The sequence below is a fragment of the Lytechinus pictus genome, chromosome 2, assembly GCF_037042905.1.
Source record: "Lytechinus pictus isolate F3 Inbred chromosome 2, Lp3.0, whole genome shotgun sequence".
Taxonomy (NCBI): domain Eukaryota; kingdom Metazoa; phylum Echinodermata; class Echinoidea; order Temnopleuroida; family Toxopneustidae; genus Lytechinus; species Lytechinus pictus.
Genome location: NC_087246.1, coordinates 39,702,269 through 39,725,799, shown reverse-complemented (window position 1 = coordinate 39,725,799; position 23,531 = coordinate 39,702,269). Strand labels below are relative to the sequence as shown.

The window sequence follows — 23,531 nt, the reverse complement described above, 5'->3', positions numbered from 1 at the left end:
ATTCTTTAAAAAAATTTGTCTCCCTGTATCACTTGCGATTCATTATTTCGAACAAGGTATCCCATCAATTTCAGCTTCTTTAAAAATAGATGGAACTTATTGGCGGCACTTTGAAAATGGTAGAAAACACTCGTTTGGGTTACGCATGCATCATGTTTAGCATGGCTCTTTAATGCATTAAATTTTTTTGTCTCCCCTGTATCGCTTGCGATTCATTCGAACAAGGTTTCCCATCGATTTCAGCTTCTTTAAAATAGATGGAACTTATTGGTGGCACTTTGAAAATGGTAGAAAACACTCGTTTAGGTCACATTTCTATGCATGCATCTTTGCCTAGCATATGGCTCTTTAATCATGGCTAAGAAACACCATGCATGCATAGAAATGCGATTAATTGACAGGCGTACATTAAAGAGCCCTGCTAAGGAACACCATGCATGCATAGAAATGTGACATAAACGAGTGTTTTCTACGATTTTCAAAGTGCCGCCAATAAGTTCCATTAGTTGTGTGCTTCCTAACTATTATGAGGAGCGTATAGACGGCGGTATTCTACAATAGAGCTACTACGGAATTCACAATACCAGGAGCATATTACCACAATCGTGTAAAAAACTCAGAAAAGGGTTTTGAATTCAAACGTGATATATAAAACCATTATAATAATGGTAGCATGAAAATAGTGCGATTACGGGACAATTAAAGTTATGAGGTCACGTTACTTTATTATTAAGTTTTATTGCTATTATAATCACAATTTTATCATGTCTTTTGTAAAATATTAATGGAATGTAATCAGGTAGCAAAAATGGATTAGAAGGGGGTGGTAATTGGGCCTTCCATTATTCATATCAGTGGCGTAACTACGGAGGAGGGGGGCATGAGGGCGCACGTGCCCCCCCCCCCCCCAAAAAAAATCGGCTGGCCAAAAAATATATATATAAAAACGGGGAAAAGGAGAAAAAGAGGGAGAAAGGAATTAAGAGAAACGTATTATATTATATTATATTATAATTATGTTATGTTATATTTTACATAAGAAACAATTTTTCATAACTTTATGAAACATAATTTGCTCAGGGCTTATGTCTTCACTGTTCCTGGTGCTTGCATTGTCTGAATAACGAGATATACAATCCTGTTGTACTAAATTAAAACCTCCCGTTTTCAAGTCAATATACACCAAATATATTTCCTCGCACTTCGAGTTATTATTGTTTTTGTAGTGACATATGCTTCTTTTTCATGACTACTAAAAGTGATTGCCCCATTTTAAGGTCTTATTTTATGGTCTTAGTGCATTCCTACAAACAAGCCTTAGAATGCTCTCTTCAGTCTGAATTTCCTAAATTTTCAGCTCGCGCTTCGCACTCGCAATATTTGATCAGTGCGATGCATATGATAATCATGATTACAATGACTACAAAAAGTGCTTCATGTGTTTAGATGTAATTCTAAAAAAAATCAGCAAGCGCTTGGCGCTCGCATCAGATGACTATATATGGTGAGAAATGTATACTCTTATAATGGATTCCTAAAATATAGTCCTTAAAATGTCCCTGTTTGGGGTCAATATATACAAAAATTTCAGCACGCGCTTCGCGCTCGCATTGTTTGTTTAGCGAGACAGGTACGTATCACACTGTTAGAAAATTTATCCTTAAAATAAAAGAAGTTCCTGCTGCAGAGTCTCGAGAACACCTGTAATCTTACCAGATTGCGTAATCTTACAGGAAATTGGTATTTGGTGTATGGAACCTTACAAATTTCCTTTAATAAAACACACTTTTCCCCTTTTAAAACAGACATGTTCTGTTAAATTCCTGTTTTATGAATTTACAGAATGATTCTGTTATTGTTTTCTGCAAAATCTTCTTTTTTTTCTGTAAAATCAGGGTTTTTAACAATGCATGATTATACAAATTTGCTTATAATGTCCCTTTTTAGGTCTGAATATAAAAAATGTTCAGCTCGCATTTCGCGCTCGCAATATTTGATCAGTGAGATACATATTCGTGTAATGACACTGTCCTTGAAACTGTTCTATCAGGTCAGTATACCTGGCAACAGCGCGCTTCGCGCGCTCACTAAGTGACTCAAAACTTTTGCTGGTGCCCCCCCCCCCCCATGCCGTGACCCACGGTACGCCACTAATTCATATCATTTTCCCGGGTCACATTACTTCGTATTACATAAACATTTCAATAGCACAGTATACCTATACATTTTTTTCTTCTCAACTTCTCACATCTATCTAATAACAGTAAAAAAATAATAATGCTTATCCGTATTTACATATTTATATCAGTATTATAAGGGTTGAACTGAGTCACGATCGAGGAATAGAGATTTCAACACATTTCCCAATTGAAGCCATAATTTAAATTTTTTAACACTATAGCAGCCTCAGTTTTACACTAAAATTAATACATCTGATGATTTCATCTAATTATGCAAAGATAAAACTACTTTTTTATGAATTTTATAAACAAATCAATTGTAAATCATTAAGAGTTCCCAAGAGCTAGGCATCCACTCATTGCTTCTTCTTTCACGGCAACTTAATGTTTCTTCTTCCTGACGGTATTTCGCCAACCAGCCGTGTTCGGTCGTTCGGATGGATGTTTGAATCTGTAATAGAAGAACAAAAAAGATAGCAACTATCAATATTGATATTTCAACAGGTACCAAATAACATAACAATTCTGAACGACGAAAACAAGACATCTAAATAAGGGTTAAGAGATAACTTCAATTGAAAATAGAAAGAAGGGTCTGTGAAAGAGAGACTACACGTTATTATGACGGGAAATCGCCGTGTGTTCACATCGGCGGAAAATTGACTATTTGGGATATCGCGATATCAAAGTGTCCCTGAGTCTGTTCGCTCGCTTCAGCTTGGTGTACCGTACCCGCTTAGCTTACGAAACAACATGTCAGCGCCCATGAATTCATATCTCGACGACCCTCGACAGGATCGAATGCATGACTGAGTGTTACTGACGTTATTTGCTGCTGTTTCTATGGTTTAGTTCTGTTAACCTGTAGTGAATTAGTCAAAATGTATTCTCTTCATCAAGGAATATCCAGGAGTTCATTGAGAAAAACGATTTCGGGAATGAATTACATTTATCGGAGGACGAACCGCTCATCGGCATTAGCGACTAGGCCAACGCAAAGGCAAAGCGACTCTACCCCGGCCACGACGGACTCGGCGGAATGTGATGCTAAATTCTGGCAACGACCTCGCCTGCTGCAAAGTTTACTTGATCATGCGACGCCAACCATGCCAACATTTTCACAGACACAAGTCTCCCATTCATGTTCTCAGGTTTAAAGGAACTGCGATTTTATACTTTATTATTGAGTTTAAATTTTAGATCTATTTATATTTTCACTTAGCACCTCAGACTCAGTACAATTTGAAAACGTTGATTGTTCGTTTAGTAATCTGGGGCCTGTTGCATGACGAGATGAGCGATACGTAGGAACGTCCTACTCCTAGGACCATTCTTCCGAGATAGGAAGATTGGCGACAAATCAGCGCTTTCCGTTTCACGAAGGCAATTTTGTCTTCCAAGTCCGCGACATCGTTTGATATCGATAGTATCGGAAAAATATTTAGTCTTCATCGTCACCTGAACCTTTTATTTCTGAATGACGACTTTACATAAAATCCGATATTTCAATAAAAGGAGATCAAATAATGTTTTATTTATTACTGATAGTAGAATTGATGTATGGAGCTTACTTTATGAGGTAAAAACTAAAAAGAGAAAAAACTTTAAAGATTCACAAACATAACTAAATAAAATAGAAATTTTCATTATTTCCCTTATTCAGAACACGGTGTCTTTTTAGAGACACCTTTTATTGATATTTCAACGAAAGAGACCCTTGTCCGACATAAAAATTGATTTAACTAAGTAATTTCGACATTTATTAGTTCAATATTCTGTATTTTTATAGAATACTTGTATATAATGATAATTTTGCAAATTATGCGTTAATATGTTATTTGTTGAGGTAAATATAGGGTTTGAATGGAGTAAACAAAGTCAACAGTGTCTGATTGTATGAGACTAAAAAGGAAAATATGAGAGGCTGCGTGTGAAAAATCTAATTTATTTATTTTATTTGTCAGATATAACGCAAGAAATACAAATGAGTGTTTAGAGTATAAACATACCTCAGTTGCATGATGAGTAACAGAAGAAAATGAAAATATGAAAATTGCTGCAAACATGTCCAAGTGGATAAAGTAGTACTTTGCAATAATAATTAAAACATAGAAAAAGGTGTGAATCAATCCGCAATTGAAAAAATACCTTTACAGAAATAATGCTAAATATGACAACGATCATAAACGCTGGTCATATTTAAAGATGATCACTTAATTTATGGAAGTTTATATAAGAATATAAGGTTTAAGAAATAACATAAAAAATATATATGTTCAACATTTCAAAGTTAAGGAGTATAGAGACTATATGCTATGACATAGGCCTAAGGGCCGAAAGGGGCCTACCCTAAGATTTAAAATGCGCCTCTTCGTATGGACTTTCCATAATCTTTTCTTTAATGAACTTATCTTCATATGTAATGATTGTGATGGATTCGTAAGCTATAGGCTTAATCTGTATATTAAATTCAATATTAGCTGCAGGTTTTTTGTTTTGTTTCACTGTTTCAAATCCAACAATTATTTTCATTGATTAAAATAAATCTCAGCAAAAGAATAATTATAATGAAAATAAAATTAAAATAAATAAATGATTTAGCATGTTTAACATCTTATTTTTCTTTGTCTTTTTTTTTTTTGCTGAATGTTATTGAACACGTTTTTTACCTTACATAATTTTTTTTAAAGAAATTTGTTGTTTATCTATAAAGAGAAAGCATGAAGGGTCGGCTAAAGAGATATAGTGCCGCCCATTTCAAGTATTTCAAGTTCATTTTTTTTAATAGAAAAGGGATGGGGATAAGACGGAGGGAGCATAGAAGAAAACATATTTACAAAAATATTTGGCCCTATACATTTTATTTACCCCCGGGAATAATACATGTACCCCGGAGAAGTTAAAATGACATCCGTTTTTGGTCGTCCTGCCGTGCAAAAAGACGACCTGAAATTGATAACAACTAGCCCCCATATAAAAAATAACTTGGCGCCATCCCAGATAAAATGCATCAGAGTGCAACCAAAAAAATGTTTAGAGGTGATATGTCAGTGTGGCTTGCCGTAAATGCATTTTCTCTCAATGCCGACGGTGGCGGGCGGTGTGCAAAGAAGATCATGCCTACGTAGGACATGTCTGGAGGTGTCTTTCCAAGGACCATTCTTCGTATCACCCAAATCGGCTTTGTGAAACAGTTGAGCGATATCTCGTTCTTACGTAGAATGGTTCTACGAAAGACCCTTTCATGCAACAGGCCCCAGGGGCCCGCTTCTCAACACCGTCTAGACCAAAGCTTCAATCTCTGTTATGTTGGTTGTTCAGCTGAACTCCGTTGGCTTCACTCACCAAATACAGAGGAGAAATTTAAAAAATAAAAAAATGTTAAAAAACTCCTCGAAACAGACGGCTGCCAGCTGTCTAAACACCGTCATACTTTAGTTCTAGACTAAATCGGAGATAGTCATGATAGTGAGCTTCTTTTCTGCTTTTCCGCTAACCGTTTCACGAAGCCCTCTCTACCAAGATCAGGGACAACAACCTCACTAAATATTTATGACACCTCTTAACCTGTCATAACTTATTTCTTAGTGACGTAGTGGCATCACGTGGGTAGAATATGAGTATGACATGCAAAAGTGCCTAAAAATTTGAAAATTATAATCTTACGTTATCAATCATAGAAGTTGAAATTACATTGCAAAACAGGTGTGACTAGATCATTCAATAATAATTGTAATGCATAGAAACTATAATTTATAAAAATCTGTTGGTAAAACGCAACAAAACCATTCATTTTGAAATAGTAAAATAATTGAATTGATAAAGATTCTACCACGTCGGGTCATCCATAACTGTACTCGTATTCGTTGTTTTCAGACCCTTCTAGTTCTATTTTCTATTATATTATTCTATCTCTAATTTATGCAAAAATATTTGTCAAATCATGTGTTTCGGTATCTAAAGATTTTTGAAAATTATGTTCTACTATATTTTGATGATGTTTGGAACCATAAATAAACGTATAATTATCATTACTTTACATAGAAAACATTTGTGGTTTACTTCCCTAAACTATCAAAATTTACTATCCCGGGGGTACCCATCTCAACGTCCACATGTAATTTTTTAGTCATGAAATGAATAATTCATAATTTCATTTTATCAGCAATTCAATGTTCCAGTCTTCATAGTTTAACCCTAATTCTCCCCTCGACAATTTTTGCGATATATCTGCTGCGCAAAATTTTTTGAACTCGCCGCTCACTGACTTTTTACTTTCAAGTTTCGCACAAATTTTGAGACCAAATTTGTGATGCCCGGGTACGCGGTTACATTACGCAACATTATGTAAGTGCATGTCAGACCCAAAATTGCTCATAAACGTGATTTCATGTACAAATCCAATGCAAATTGTGTATTTGGCCAAAATTCATAAATGTATCATTATTTCTACTTTTAATGATCAAACTTAATTAATTTTGCCTTGTTTATGATTAGAATTAAGTCTGGAACGATTTCCATTGAAAAAACAATAAAAAACAAAAAGTAAAAAAAACAAAAAAATACATAAGAAATTAAAAAAACAATAAAATACATAAGAAATCGGTCTTGGTACCAGAATTTTTTTCATTCACAATTGTTAGGAATGCTATAAAGAATATTTTCACCAAAAATAGCATTCTAGGAGCTTTATTTAGTGAATCAGAGCAAAAAGTATGATTTCATGAATAAATTAGCATAATTAATTCATATAAAATAAAAATATATGAATTCAGTGAAATTTACCAATGCAACTGCGTAGATTACGTCATTCTCTACCATCATGCAAATTTTCGTTGTGATCGCGCAATCCACGGCTGAGATCTTAAGGGGGGGCCATAATGCCCCCCCCCCCCGGAATGACAAGAATCAGAATACCCCGGGAGATTGAGGGTTAAGTATGCATGGTACATATTTTGCCTCTGCTATTAATTTGATTATGTATCTCCAAATTCATCACAATAATTGCAGTTTTATCATATTTTTGCTTTTTAAGAATTATGCTATTTTGTGACTAAGGCTACGTCTCGTCTGCTCTTTCTACCGATAGTATCGATATCAAGGGATTCTAGTTAGGAAACATTTCGTGAAACGGGTTTAGTAAGATTGGAACTAACTCCGTGGATGGTGGATAAAGATATGACTAACTTGTCCAGGTGTTGAGAAACGGGCCCCTGAGATATATACGATCTCTATTCTTTTTTATTTTCCTTTCCGCTGTATGAATAATGTGTCATTTATATTTCTTTTTTGGAGTACGGGAGTTCACAACGTGAGGTATATGAAATACATTTTTACTTGTTAGCACCTCAAAACAATTTTAAAATGTTCCTGATCGTCCGTTTAGTAATCTTCACGACTTCTATTCTGATTCTATTCTGAATAGACCTTTCTTGTGATTGGTCGAACTGCGCAACAAAAGCGGGAAATTTAAAGACGATCGACAAATAATGAGCTTTATATTTTAAAGACTGAACAGTGCACCACTGATCATGTTTGTGTTCTGTGTTTTGCAATTTGAGTTTCAATCATGATTCATGTTGCTGTTAAAATTTGAAAATCAACATTGAACACACCCTAGGTCTGCTTGTCTGTTGCCATAAAATTTGTTTGCAAACTTTCAGGTTTTTTCCATATGCAGGAAAATGCAAGCTGTTGCACAGGATTGAAAGCCAAGTATGTACATGTACATGCAGTTTAGTTCAGATATGCCGTTGCAATGGAGAGTGGTTGGCAGTTCTTGCCATTGTCCTGGATCTGATAATTAATTTTATTTAAATCATTATATCAGACAGAAAGATCTTTTGGTGATAACTTTGAATTTTCAGCATTTCTATTGTTCTTTGTCTACAGAATGCTTGCTCAGTGAAGAAATACCATAACCTTTTGAAGGAAATCTGTGCTTTTGACTGTGTTTTGAAGAGGTCTGGATATAATGACAGGAAATCATTATCTAGTCTACTTGTATCCATGGGTAAGTTTTTGGGGCTGAAATTAGATATTAAAGTAGAATAGTGGCATCCAATAATTTTGTTTTCTTTCAAAAGAATTACATCCGTATTTCAAATTCTTCACAAATTTGTTTGTTTTTTTTCTTCAATTTTATGACTTTGTTACAGATAACATGAGGAGTTTTAGCACAACAAGTGCAATGCAACAACAGAGAGAGAATCATGACCAGAAGGATGATGATGGTGAGCTTTCCATGAATAGTGTCCACAACTCATATTGTTATAATATTGCTGTGTTCTCTTCAATAATCATTTTACAGTACTTAGTTTGTATCTTTGACTGAAAGCTGATCATAGAAATAAATTAATAATTGAATTGGATGAAGATATCTGATAAATGAAACAAGCATGCTAGTAGTTGGAGACCTGTTTGCTGAGATAGCATTGGGAGGAAGAGGTGAGGGGGTGGGGTTTGCTTACTGGATAAGGATTGTATCAAAAATCTTCCAATTTTGTACACAGGATTATGTTTTAATGCAGGGACTAACTTCCAAGGAGGATACTTGTGCAGCAGGGATTTTCTTAAAGACATCTGTATTATAGCTTACTATTATTCTTAATTACAATATGGTGAACAATTGAAAACTTATTCTGAAGATGGGTATAGTGCATTGCCTGGGCGGCGGAACATATTTTTGTTTGGGGGAGGGTAAAGCCCCAAAAAGACTTATATGTAAAAAAAAAGCATTTTTGTGCAAACGGACATTTTCACCATGAGATTATCGTCTTCTTGAAGTACATTTAGTAGTGTGTTTTGTAGTAATTAAGTTGTGGGAAGCCTTTTTGAAGTGACTTCTGATAATTTATATATTTAGGATTTATTTTTTTCTGCGAGGAGGGTAGCGAGTGAGCTGTTTGGAAAAATTTTAAAATCTGAAGTTGTAAAACTCACTTTTTGGTCAATTATGGCGCTAAAAATTTACTGTTAAAAAGGGCATCCTTGAGAGATGTTGCAAGCTCAAAATTTTTGACATTTCATGTCATAAGATATGAAAATTAAACATTCCGAGCAGTTTTTGTAATCTTGAAAAAGATGTGTATTTAACTAAAGAATTAACACAAGTGCATAGTGCGAGAATAAATTTATGATATACTGACCAGAAAAGGCACCTGTTAATGACTGCATTTAGTAACTCGTGAATAGGATACACATCTCACCAATCGAATAATGCGAGCGCAAAGCATAAGCTGAAAACTTGTGATATTCCAACCTGAAAACTGGACATTTTTTTGTAACCAGGAACACATTTGAGTACCTTACTAAACAATAATTAATGTAAGTGCAAAATGCGAGCCCAAAAATTGTGATATTCCAAACGGAAAACTGGACATTCTAAGCATTTTCATAACCTTGAATGGAATGAATTGATGCGGGTGCGCTCCAATAAATTTTTGAATTTCTAACCTAAAATTTATTACGTTTTACTTTTTAAAAAAGGGTATTTCATTTTGAAAAAGGGCACATTTCATTTATAAAAAAGAGCATTTTCCATTAAAAAAAAACCAATCCATCATAGAATTTTTTTGGGGGGCAACTGCCCCCCCCCCCCACTGGTTCATCCACCCCTGGTGTATTGTGATTGTAATTAACATGAAATATTTGTTTGAATGTTGGAGAGATTTGAGGCAGGCAGAGATCATGTTTTTATTTTGTTTTTATTTAATTTTGGCAACATACTTGTTGAATGTGATATAATATTGCATTTGTATTTCGGGTAAGGAACTAGAGCATATTCGATATAAGTTTCAGCACTCTAGATGATGCGATTTAATATCAATGCACACTTTGACTTTTACTGATAGTGGGGGAATACCGGTGTTATAATTTTAACAATTTCATTTTTTGTTTGTAGATCCAAGTAGGAAGGCTGGTGATGGTGAGAATATCCGTATGTTGATTGTTTTGATGCTGATCTTAACTCTTCTAAATCTTCTTTCAAGAGGTGATGAGGCTCAGAATATCTCATGGCAAACATTTGTTAATGAGATGCTTGCTAAAGGAGAGGTAAAGTGATAGTCATTCAATTTTTATAAACCCATATAAATGAATTGGTTCCTATGTTCAAATTGATATTGAAATGCACTCCATTGACCCTATCCTCAGAAAACATGGGAATGTATTGACCATTATTTGCTTCACATTACATTATCATTAATTTTACTCGTAGTTATGTAAAATCATAATGATCCAATTTTGCTCAGTCTATTACAAGAATCTGGGTATGGCTATTTTACTTATTGCAAAGGTTATCATTCGCTGCATCATGAGAGTATGGTTATAATAAGTCCATTTGTTAATTGCATGATACCAATGACTTTTTTATATTTGGTTATAACTTTCGACCAATCAAAACATCCTTTTGATACACTGGCGTGAATGTGGGGAAAGGGGGGTGTCATAGTCATATCCTCAAATCTTTATGGAAGTGGGGGATAATTTGTGCAAAAATTATAAGCATACCCTGTATTTCAAGACCACAGGCGTAAATTCCGGGGGGGGGGGGAATATATTTCCATGTTGGTTTTTTTTTCTAAGTTTATATTGTGGCATGTGATGGCCTCTAATCATTTCATTAAGCACCCTTATGGCTGATAATTATGATCTATTGTTTTTTTATTCTTATCTCACCTTTACCACTGAGCAAATGAGTTTTCATTGAACAAAGTCTGAACCCTTTAACCCTATCTAGGCCGGGGGGGGGGCCTCGGAGGCCCCCCCTCAACGAATCGCGCCATATTTTCGCTGCGCCAAATTTTTTGACCGCGCCGCTCGCTGACTTTTTACTTTCAAGTCTTGCGCAACTTTTGAGACCAATTTTGGGTCACCCGGGTACATGGTTCCGAAATTGCGCAACATTATGTAAGTGCATGTCAGACCAAAAATTGCTCAAAAACGTGGTTTTGTGTACAAAGTCAATGCAAATTGTGTTTTCAACCAAAATTCATAAATGTATGATTATTTTTAGTTTTGCTGGTCTAAATGTATTTATTTTATGCTTTTTATGATCTCAGAAGAGTCCCCAACAAATTCCATTGGAAAAAACAATGGAAAACAAAAGGAAAAAAAACAAAGAAATACATAAGAAATTGCAAAAAAAAATATAATACATAAGAAAATGATTTGATATCGCAATTTTGTTCATGTACACTTGCTAAGAACACCACCAAGAGTTTCTATACCAAAAATTAGAACATAAAGGAGCTTTATTTAGGGAGTTAGAGGTAAAAGTATGATTTTGCATACTAATTACGCATAAATTAGCATAATCACTTAAGAGCAATTCGCATGAAATAAATTACTATACAATTTAGTAGATTATGGCCCAGACAACCCGCGTGCCAATTTTTGGTGCGGTCGACGGCCGAGATCTCAAGGGGGGGCCCCCCCCCCCAGCCATATGAACTCCCAAAATACCCTGGCCTAGATAGGGTTAACTGAAAGATGGTATTATGTACTCATTTACACTACAATATACATTGGCCATGATGTGATAATTAGACACCACTTGAAAGAGGTTTTTGGATACCATTCCTGTCTTCTAATTATTGAAAATTTGCTCGCTTCTCTCGCTCGTATATTGATATTGTATGTAATTCATTACTTTACATCACAATAAATCCATTTCTATATACATTTATATACCCACCGAAAAAAAATGTTATAGACCCTTAACTGAAAGATGGTATATGTACACAGTTATATACCCTCTTATACATAGCCCATGATTTTCGGTTGTCCCCAAACTTTTGAATTTTCAAGTCAATGTATTTCTATCATCCCCTTCCCCACAGCTCAGACCAGCTTTACGCCAGTGTGTAAAATCATCAAAGTAAAAATAAGCATTAAATTGAAAATCACATTTGGTCTATTATTACTACACTATTTAAGGTATTTGACAGGCAATTTTGCTCTCATGACAGCCAAAACCTCTGCTAAAATTTACATAATGGAATGCTTTGGGGCAACCATCTTTTCCAAGTTGCTTCAAAATCTGCCACAAACAACAATCAAGAGCATTTGGGAAATCAATATCCTAGATGCAGTAGAATAATGAGGCATACTATGTTGCAGCATTGCTCTTTGACCCCCCAAAAACCCTGTGAAATGAAAGTAACGGCCCCGAAATTTAGCAGTCACCCCAATGTGGCCCCAAAATAGCATGTAAAAAAATAAATTTTATGCCCTGTCCTGACACTATTTCTATGTCTATTTTATGTATTTCATCATGTTTACCTTTATATTGGATCATGAATCGTGCATATGTTCTCATTATTATTTGGGGGGATGAATTTTTTTTTTCTTTGTTCGAACTTTAGTTAGAATAGTTGTTAGTTATAATAGCTGTGTACATGTAAATGCAATCTTTGTCATGCTAGCTTTTGTTTGTATATTTTTGTCCTTTACATATTTTAAATTCCATGATCTTTCACCTTGATGATTTTTGGGTGGCCACCCAGCATGCTGAAAGTCACACTTAGTGTTTGCTTGGACGGGTGTATGGATGGATGAAAAGATGAACCTGACCATGTAGTTACTCATGATGACAGAGTATGTGCATGTAAATGACCTCATTTGCATATTTCTTCTGATTGGCAAAGGACAAAGTTGAACTTCAATCCCATTCCATAGTCTGATTTCAATGCCGGGGTGCGGGCGACAGGTTTATATTCTCTGATTACAGCAAGCGTGAAACCTATGAATTGCAAAACTCTAATTAGTGTGTTGTTGTTTTCTTGAAAAGAAAAATCTGGTAACAGTCAAATTGAATGGAATCATCTCTTTATATTGGAACATCAAATATTTTATTTCATTATAAGGTAAAGAGTCTGTCAGTAACATATTATGATTCTGATGGGAGTGGAGAGAGTAAGAATCCTGAATCTGATGTGGTCCATGTTTTCCTTCATGACGGTGCTATTGTCTTTGGTAGAGAGGTAATATGTAATGCCATTTTATTGAAAATAGAATTGATAGGAACTTTGCAATAATAATTCATGGTATTTTTCAAGTTATACTCAACAAAAAAAAACTAAGTCCCCCCTTAAACAAACATCTTTAATTTCCATACCAAAGTTTTCAAAAATGTTTACATTAGTGTATCGATAATTTTATAAGCTACCCTCTGGGTTAATATTCCGAACATATTTTATATTTTAAGGCAAAATTGACGCTTTTTAGAAGCCACAAGCCTAATGACTTTGATTGCATTTTATCTGAACGAATTCCACATTCTCATCATGAAAAATGTTAAGAAGGCTTGTAAAAGGTACTTTGTAAAAGATGATTGAACAATTTTGCTAAATTTCACGGTTGAATAAGAACGACTCAAAATTTGCTAGAATTGGATTTTCTACACATTTCTAAAATTATCTAATATGGTGGCATTTATTTTTGGGAAGAGTATCTTCAACAATATTCATCATCTCATGGGTCAGCGAATATTGAATGAAAACAAAAAATGCGATTTTCAAATTTGCTAGGCAAGTATTGTTAAATTTTTAGCACTAAAATTATTTCATCAACTTTTTTTTGTTGTGTTCATGACCAATTAAAATGTTTCTATGATTCTAAGGCGTTTGATTAAACATTCTCACTTGAACATGTGGAATGTGAAAAGCTCTTTTTTACATTTTTGGAATAAAATGCAATTGCTTGCTATGGATACCTGTCACTTACTTCTTGCATAGTTCATTTGATTCGATTGTAATGAAAATCTTGATGTTGTATGCATCAGTGAGCACACAATATTTGAAAATTATGCAAATGAGAAGAAAGTTCAAGGCCTTGGCCCCATTTTGTTCCATGTTGAATGATTATTTTGGTGTGCGCTTCTATTGAATAGTGTCTCTCTGAAGCCAGCATGTACGAAGTTTCATGAAAAAAAATCTATTCTGAAGTAACAAAAATTGTCCATGAAACAAACCCTCATTTTGCTTTAAATTTATTAAAATTTTGATTTCCTGTCTCATAGATTTTGTGTACAACATGGGTGCATATGTTTAAGAATAAGTAACCCCATTTTCAATATGGTGGAACTTTTTTCAAAAATGTCTTTAGTAATATCATTTGGCAGTAATGTTTATTAACCTATGGGTGGAATTCTGAGCAAAAATTAAATTGATTTATTTCTTAATGGATGAGTGAGCACCAATCAAAGTGAAAAAAAGGCATTTCAAATACACAGACTCATTTTCAAGGGTTGTAATATTGATGTTGGGGCAAAGTCTGTGTCAACTGTGACTTAATTGCTGTTGCCTTTTATTATCCATTATTTTATCACCACACACACTTCTCCAAACTTTTTACACTTTCATGGTTGAGCGAGCACACTTAAAAACTTATGAATAAATATTCTTTATATTGCAAAAATGCTTTCTTTCATAACAATTTCTCAGGATCAGTTGAATGTATGGACAAACCAAGGGTGGCCCAGAATTTGAAAATAGGGAGGGGGGACCGAGAAATTGGGGAGGGGAGCCACTAATGTTTTCCAATTTTAACATTTTTTTTTTAAGTTATAGACGGCACTACCATAAATCCCATATGATGATACGTCACAAAAAATTGTGCTCACTGAACCATGAACATATGTTATCAAAATTTTCTGGGGAGTGGTGGTGGATCCAGAATTTGAAAATGGGGAGGGGGACCCTGAAATTGGGGGGAGCCACTTACATTTTCTAATTTAAAAAAAAAAAAATCAAGTCATAGAGGGCACTAATAAAAACCCCTATTTTGATACATCACAAAAAAGTGCGCTCACTGTACCATGAACATACATTTTCAAAATGTTGTGTGCAGTTGTTAAACGATAGATAGTAAAACAGCATATACACCATAAATTCAGCAAAAACAAACTTTGCCCAACTCTGTACGTACACATTCCGAGAAATGACCTTAGTGACTTTCAAAAATTGTCATTTTTACTTTAATCTTTGATTACTCATGCATGACTCTACTGATCAATCTCATTTTTTACAAGAGTTAGCAATGAGTTTAGAAAACCACCTGCGAAGTATTATATCTCAAATTTATTGTGTTCAAAAGCTACAGCATTTTGATTAAGGGGGGACTTACGTTTTTTGTTGAGTATACTAGTACATTGGGGCTGTATTTACCATTTTGACTGATGCTTCATGCAATGCTTGAAAAAAACGTGTGGAAATCGTTTTCAATGTATTGTATTTATAAAGTAATGTGTTTCCTCTAAGTTGTACTGATCTCTCTGAATCTTTTCTTTCTATTTTTGACTATTTTCTCTTGTTAAAGATTTATAGCAATTAAGTAGGGCTTGCTAACTGCAACAGGCCATTTTCACTGGCAGCATATGGGGGAGGGTCCTTGAACAAATGCATTTGAAGAAATAAAATGTTTACTTTTTGTTTAGTGCTGTTTGACTTTATAGCTATTGTATTTATTGATATGTCTTGTTACAATTATGACATTTGTTTTGACCAAATTGAATGAATCTAATGTTTTCATTTGAAATCCTAGGTCGGAAGAGGTCAGCCCAATCATTTTAGGATGCGTGTAGGCAACATTCAGAAATTTGAGCAAAAACTGAGAGAGGTGGAAGAACAGCTTGGGATTACACACAATGATAGAGTAAGCTAATTTTTGTATGAGTTTTTTTTTTTCATATAAGCCTTCATTTATAATGAATTATTTGTATTATACACATTGAAAATCAAACAAAAGTCAAGAATATATGAGGAATTTAATAGTGTTTCCATTTTGTGTTCCAAGATTCAGATCCGCTACCAGCATTCTAGCTCCGATGGAATGATGAGTATCCTTGGGACTGTTCTTGTTCTAGGTTTTCTTCTTTATGTTATCCGCTCAGCGATGAGAGGAGGGGGAATGAATGCTTTTACTCAGATGAGTAAGTCCCATTCTTTATTCTCAAGGAGTACCAGTTTACATGTATCTTAGAAATAAAACAAATGTATGTAGCCACCAGAGGAGGTGGTTGGATCTGTGATTCCCAAAGTGATACAAATGCGACTGTTTCCTGAGGGGCGCAGTCTCAAAAGAAAAGAGTAGCATTTGTGTCACTGAGGGGACCAATGTCTCAACAAACCTCTGAAGGGAAAGGCAGTATACATTTGTTTTCTATCCATCAGTATTAAAAACAACAAAAGAAATGTGATTTAATGAATAACAATAAGGAATCTGAGTCTGAGTGATATAAAAGTATAAATTATTAACAAAACCTGATAAAGGTGATCAATCACTTTTGATAAAACAATGTTATTTGCCTGTTGTAAAGAGATAGCCTTATTAAAGTCAAACTCAATTCCAATTGTATGAATTCATAATATCATATTTTGATAATTAAGTTGATACAATTTAAGATTTAATATCTTCTATTCAACTTTTTTATTTTTATTTATTTCATACATACATATTCCACAAACCATCCAAGTAAATAAAGTAAGGGTAAATATGATTAAAATAATTAGCAAAATTCTATAAATTTATATTAAAATTATTAAAACTCTAACACAAATGTATTTACACAATATATACATATAGATATTGACTTTAAAATAATCAATCAATGTTACCACGGATATATAACAAAGTTTAAAAGATATATCAGTAAGAATTACAAAGAAATTTTGTGATGAGTACTTTAAATTGGTTCAGATTAGGTGCCTCTTTTATTACTCTGTCCAGAGAATTCCAGGATATGGGTCCTGTGAAAAATAGTTTTGCTAGAAAATACCATTCTGCTTTTAGGAAGTGATAGTCATTTGACTGTCTAGTATAATATGCATGTAAAGAATTATTTCTTACAAATTTATTTTGTAGGACATTAGGTATATTATTTCTATTGAGCTGATACATATATTGAAATAGTTGTAAGCAGTACAGGTCACTGAATTTATGGATACGTTTCTGACGAAATAATTCATCCGTATGAGCTCTAAAGCACATATTACATATTATTCTCAGTACTTTTTTTCTGAAGTAGAGAGATTTATGTTGAGTTTCGTTTGAGAGGCATTTCCCCAGGCCAGAATCCCATAATTAAAATAAGGTAGAATTATTGCACAATACAACATGGATAGTGCCTGTACTGGAAGAAAGGTTTTAAGCTTGTTGATTAGTCCAATATTTCTTGCCACAGTTTTGCAAATATTGTTGATATGAGCATTCCATGTGAGTTTGTTATAAATAGTAAAACCTAAGATCTTTGTTTTTTGCATTTCTTTAAATCCAGTATTGTCTAAAAGTATTTGATGTTGCAGATGTTTTCAACACATGACTATTAAATAAGCATGTAGTTTGCTTTTTGGAGATTCAATGATGTTTATTGGCTTTAATCCAATTTGTTTATTGATCTAGTTCATGAAACTTGGACATAAAAGCAGCAATGTATCCCTGAATACGCTGTGCGCGTTTCAGGAACATGGCCAAGATTAAAGGTCATTTACAGATCAATGAACTCTTTCCATGTTGGGAGTATGAGTTGAATTGGCATTATAACTAGAAAGTTTATGGATCTTTCTCATGAAACAATGACATAAGGGTAATCAAGTATGAATGATTGTTTTGTACATGTCTTAGGTCACATGATCATGGTCTAAGGTAATTTTAGGTCAATGGACATAATGTTTTATTATCATATTAGTGTTTTCTTCTGTGAATAATTATTTATTAGCTGTTTTCAAAGGCAGCACTGCTGCTGTATTGAATTACATAATGCAGGCGAGACTGCCAGAGGCATTCCACTTGTTTTTATTCATCAACACCTGAACAAAATTTGTTTCAACCTTTAAAAGAATGGTTCAGTTTGACTGTGCGAGACTCTCTAATCTTATTCTAACCTTGCTCTTATCAAGCCAAGGCTCGATTCACAGTTGTAGAGGAAGGTGCTTCTAAAGGAGTCTCCTTCAAGGATGTAGCTGGCCTCAGGGAAGCCAAACAAGAAGTCATGGAGTTTGTTGACTATCTGAAAAGACCAGAAAAGTTCCAAGAACTTGGTGCAAAGGTAAATGGCTACTCCATACTGGTATTTTTTTGTTAAAGTAGCATCATCATGTTTACAAGATACTGCGCAATATAAGGTTTTTTGAATGATGATGCATTCTATTTCGCATTCGTTAAAGTTATTACCACTTTATGAGGTCCATTTGTAATAATCATAGTTTAACTGACAGCAAACATTGTCACACCTTTCCCAGTAATGGTTATTTTCTAGTTGGGGTATCTGTTTTTCTTCAGATGAAAGTTCACTCCTTACGTCGTGAATTTTCTTTTGTCAAAGTCAAGCTAATTCTAATTGCTTATTTTTGCCCTATTTTAGTGGATATTCCTATAAAATATATTCCTATGAATCACAGAGATAAACTCAATGGAGTTTTAAAAGAACTTTGTCATGATATCTTATCCTAGGTACCCAAGGGTGCCCTTCTCTTGGGGCCTCCTGGTTGTGGGAAGACTCTCCTTGCCAAGGCAGTAGCTACTGAAGCCAATGTACCCTTCCTAGCCATGGCTGGATCAGAGTTTGTAGAGATGATTGGAGGCTTAGGGGCTGCTAGGGTTAGGAGCCTCTTCAAGGAGGCACGTAATAGAGCCCCTTGCATCGTCTACATTGATGAGTTAGATGCTATCGGCAGGAAACGATCAGAATCGTAAGTGAGATTTCTATCAGTAAACGGTCACAGATCATCTGAGAGTATGGAGAGTGTTAGTGTGTGATTTTATGTTTAATGTTGGTGTTACAATCTCCAATCCTTCAAGGTCAAGTCCACCCCAGAAAAAAGTTTATTTGAATAAAAAGAAAAAAATCAAATAAGCATAACACTGAAAATTTCATCAAAATCAGATGTAAAATAAGAAAGTTATGACATTTTCAAGTTTCGCTAATTTTTCAAAAAACAGTTATATGCACAACTTATATGCAAATGAGTGAGTCGATGATGTCCCTCACTCACTATTTCTTTTGTTTTTTATAGTTTGAATTATACAATATTTCATTTTTTACAGATTTGACAATAAGAACCTACTTGTTTTAACAAAAAAAATGTTAAACCAATGTTATATACACATGTTCAGGAAGGAAAACAACTTTTGTTTCACATGACAATTAGGGGAAAATTCGAATATTTAATATTCTTTGTAATGAAATACAAAAGAAATAGTGAGTGTATGATGTCATCAGTCTCCTCATTTGCATTTTGAAAATGTCATAACTTTCTTATTTTACATCCGATGTCGATGAAATTTTTAGTGTTGTTTACTTGATTTTTCTTTTTTTGTTTGGGTGGACTTGTCCTTTAATAAGAAATTTTAACATGGAACCAAACATATGTCAGTCACAGCAGTGGTCTCATTTCAACTTAAGTCTTGTGTTAAGAGACTGAATCAGGCTGCTTATTCTAGCTTTTTAGGTTCGGTGTTGGTGTTCAGAGCATGAATGATGCTGTCATCCCAAGCACCAACAGCTAATGTGGGTTTATAAACATAATATTAACAATGATAATAATAGTAATAATAAATATGATGATGATGATGGTGATGTTGATGATGATAATGTTTTATTTAACTAGGGTAGCTACTTCAGTTATAAAGCTGCTCTACAAGCAGGTCCTGCATGACATAATGGCCCGAACTCACAAAGGTGGTTTTGAAAACCCACGGTTGAATCCATGGTTTATGCAGATTTCCTGTATAAATTACGCTTAATTTAGCGCATATCGGGCGCGTGTATAAAACATGTCCAATGCTGATGCGCGCTTTTGTCACAGTGTGCCAAATTGACACCTGTTGCCGTAGTTATCCACGTTATTGTAATCATGAGTCCACTGTTTATATTCATGAGTCCACTCTTCAAACAGTGGACTCATGAATAAAATAGCCCGTCTGAAGCGTTGAAACTATATTTGTAATATGGCAGTTAAGAGAAAAGTATCACCTGGGGTGGTTCCACTCTGCATCTATTTAATCCAATCAAATGTGCTTTTAAAGAAAAGATCGCGCATTATTTTCAGGGGGGAAAAATGAGTGCGTGCACAATGACACGAAGCCTGCATTGTGACATCATGTTGTAAGCGCATAGAGCTAAATAAAATCTAGAGCTAGACATATGTGGGTGGGGTGATTGTGGCAATTAAGAATGGAGGCCTCGATTGATTGTGGAGGGGGCAGGGGGTGATCATTCCATGAAAATAATTTTGAAAGCTTAAAAATTATGCAATGCAAAATTTAAAAAGCATGAAAAGCACTTTAGAGAAACATCAAACCTGGCATAGAAATATTATCAAACATGCAAATTTTTTTTTTTTTTGCAACGCTCCTCGTGTAAGATTCTTTATTATAATTTGGTGAGCATAACTATCAGCCAAAAAATATTGATATTTTTTTTCACTTTTGCCCCCATACAAAGCATATATATTAACCTCCCTGGCGGGGAGATGGATTAAGAAAAACCTACAAGCATTGAGAGTTGAAATTCTCATCATTGGAACTATAACCATTGAAAAGGGTAAAATTTTGTGAATATTATAGAAGAGTTCCCCACTCCCATGTTCTTAACAAATCCATTCTTATTGATTGCTATTTGTGTTGGTTTTTTTTTTACGTTTTTAGTTTTCTTCCTCTCCTTTTTGTCCTTTTTTTTTGGATATGGCAAAAAGTAATCAAATAAATAATTCATGAGCATATTAAGAATGATTTTTGAATACCCAAATTAAAGATGCATTTGGTGAGTATTTTCACAGAGTTCCAAAGAAATTGTTTAATCATTGTTCATAGAGAGAAAAAGGTGAAAAAATTAAAGAAAATTACAGGAAGATCTTCCAGATGATAGCTATATGCCAGTGTGTGTTGTTATTGATGTTTTCATCTGCTATAAAAAGTGCAGCCATCGTCTCCCTCAACTTAACCTCTCCTTAGCACAGTGTTAAATGTTCGTGTAATCGTTGAACAAAATTTTTGCTAACACCATTTTTAGAATACCAAGTTTCGTTGTTTCTTCCACCCTAACACCGCATATGGGGTTGCGCACTGCATATTTTATGACCGCCTGTGGTGTTACCACTTGAGCCACATATTTTTCATCCGAACACGATTTTCAGAATACCAATCGTGTTAGCTAACACGGTTTTCGGAATACCGCCCCTGGTGTTAGTCTTTATTATCAAAGCTTCTACCATTGATTTAGAATAGAGACTCAAAATTAGTGATCATGTGTAATATGTACTTGGTCCCAATTTGTTTCTATATTTAGAGCTAATATCAATTCATCTGGTGAGGAGGAACAGACGTTGAATCAGCTTTTAGTTGAAATGGATGGAATGGGAACTCAGAAAGATGTTATTATGCTTGCTTCTACTAACCGGGCTGATATATTAGATAAGGTGAGAAATAGGATAAGACAGAAATAACATAATTCTTGCATAATTTTCATTGTAACGTTAAAATAGATATTCATAAAATGATATATAGTGGTGCTAGAAAATTAGTGAACCCCGCCACGAAATGCACTCATTCATGCTGAGTGTTCAATGTAGACAACAACACTACCATGTCTGGTGAGCCCAGAGAAACAAACTTTATCGAATGTAGTATTTTATCACCTGACTTCACAATTAAATATCTATAACATGGCAGAACTTGAACACTTATAAATATGTTCATTTTCTGGTGAGGTTCACTAACTTTTTAGCACCACTGTAAATAAGTTACTGAATATGCTTTATTTTTCAATCACAATATCTAATGCTAGTTGCATAAAATTTCAAGCTGCCAAATTTAATAGACCTTATACATATGATGTCACTATCTCAAAGCGCCCTCCCTCAGATGATATAGGAATACATGTAAATGGTGTGGTTAGAGACGTATCAGCTGCAGATCACCAAAGCATGCAAGTCATTGCCTTCAGCCTCTAACAGGGTTGGCTTTTTTTTAATTTCAATCAGATTATTATTTCATTTTTTATCTCGCCCACCAGAGGTGAAGGCGAGACTTAGGGATCCAAATGTCGTCTGTCCGTCACAAACCTTATGACACATAACTCCACAACCGTAAGTCACTTTTCAACCAAACTTGGATGGTAGATGGACTTGGGGGACCTACATGTTATGATGCAGTCAGAGGTCACATGGTAAGGTCAAAGGTCATTTTCAGGTCAATGTTAAAGTTTACATGCTAGACTCTCTTATGACATCAAACTCCGCAACTGTAAGTCACTTTTCAACCAAACTTGGATGGAAGATGGACTTGGGGGACCTGCATGTTATGCTGCAGTCGGAGGTCACATGGTAAGGTCACGGGTCATTTTCAGGCCAACGTTAAAGTTTACATGCAAGACTCTCTTATGAGACCTAACTCCGCAACTGTAAGTCACTTTTCAACCAAACTTGTATGGTAGATGGACTTGGGGAACCTGCATGTTATGCTGCAGTCGGAGGTCACATGGTAAGGTCAAAGGTCATCTTTAAAGTTTACATGCAAGACTCTTATGACACCTAACTCCGCAACCGTATGTCACTTTTCAACCAAACTTGGATGGTAGATGGACTTTGGGAACAGTCAGATGGCAGGTCAAAAGAAAGTGGCTTCTTTCATCCAAGTGATATTCATGACTTGAGATGTTTTGCATATTTAATGAGCATGATGCGGACCAAAACACCTCTTTTCATTCGGTCATTACTGCTCTAATTGTGCATCGAATTTCATGCTTTTGGTATCATTGTAAAGAAGAAGAATCATTTTTTCAGGTCATATGTTTGAAACCATTAAAAGATTTGTAATATAGGTTAAAATTTTGATCTAAAATATGCTAAAACATGATTATTTTCACCTGACAAAAGCTGCTATTTTCACACTTTATTTTTGTTTGAGCCCAAATGATTTTTAGATCATGATAAAGCTGAATATGTATGCTTTAAAATGGTATAGGTTTCAAAATAAGAATTGGTTTAATCGGGTCAAGATCACACTTTCATTGGCCAAGTACATAAAGCAGCTTGAAAACAAGAATTCTGCACTCTGATTGGTCAAAGAGACCACACACTGGCAAATTCCAACGGTTTCAGTGCCTGGGTTCATTGGAAGGTCACACTTCCCATGTGGTAATCTCCTCAAATTACCCGCGTCTGTTGTTCTGTGAACCTTATCCAGCCAATCAGAACTCTGGATTTCATGCAAGTACAAAATTTCAGAAATCTCGTCTTGTACCTTGGTGGGAAAAATGTGATCTTGACGCGATTAAAAGGTGCCGCATATCAAGAGTGGCATTGTGAGAAAGTACAGAAGTTCAGCTATATGGTGATATATATATCTTTG

General features: G+C 34.7%; 1 protein-coding gene across 1 annotated transcript in view; it reads left to right on the top strand.

Moving 5' to 3' along the window:
- Positions 1 to 2,878: 2,878 nt before the first annotated feature.
- The window catches only part of LOC129254238 (paraplegin-like), a 32,849-nt gene continuing 12,196 nt past the window's right edge, over positions 2,879 to 23,531 (top strand). Inside the window, exons 1-10 of the mRNA XM_054892691.2 lie at positions 2,879 to 3,331; positions 8,073 to 8,193; positions 8,339 to 8,413; positions 10,084 to 10,235; positions 13,049 to 13,165; positions 15,726 to 15,836; positions 15,978 to 16,113; positions 18,080 to 18,228; positions 18,633 to 18,871; positions 21,469 to 21,598. Coding sequence (XP_054748666.2) covers positions 3,062 to 3,331; positions 8,073 to 8,193; positions 8,339 to 8,413; positions 10,084 to 10,235; positions 13,049 to 13,165; positions 15,726 to 15,836; positions 15,978 to 16,113; positions 18,080 to 18,228; positions 18,633 to 18,871; positions 21,469 to 21,598 — 1,500 coding nt within the window. The 5' untranslated portion in view covers positions 2,879 to 3,061. The remainder of the gene's footprint in view (positions 3,332 to 8,072; positions 8,194 to 8,338; positions 8,414 to 10,083; positions 10,236 to 13,048; positions 13,166 to 15,725; positions 15,837 to 15,977; positions 16,114 to 18,079; positions 18,229 to 18,632; positions 18,872 to 21,468; positions 21,599 to 23,531) is intronic.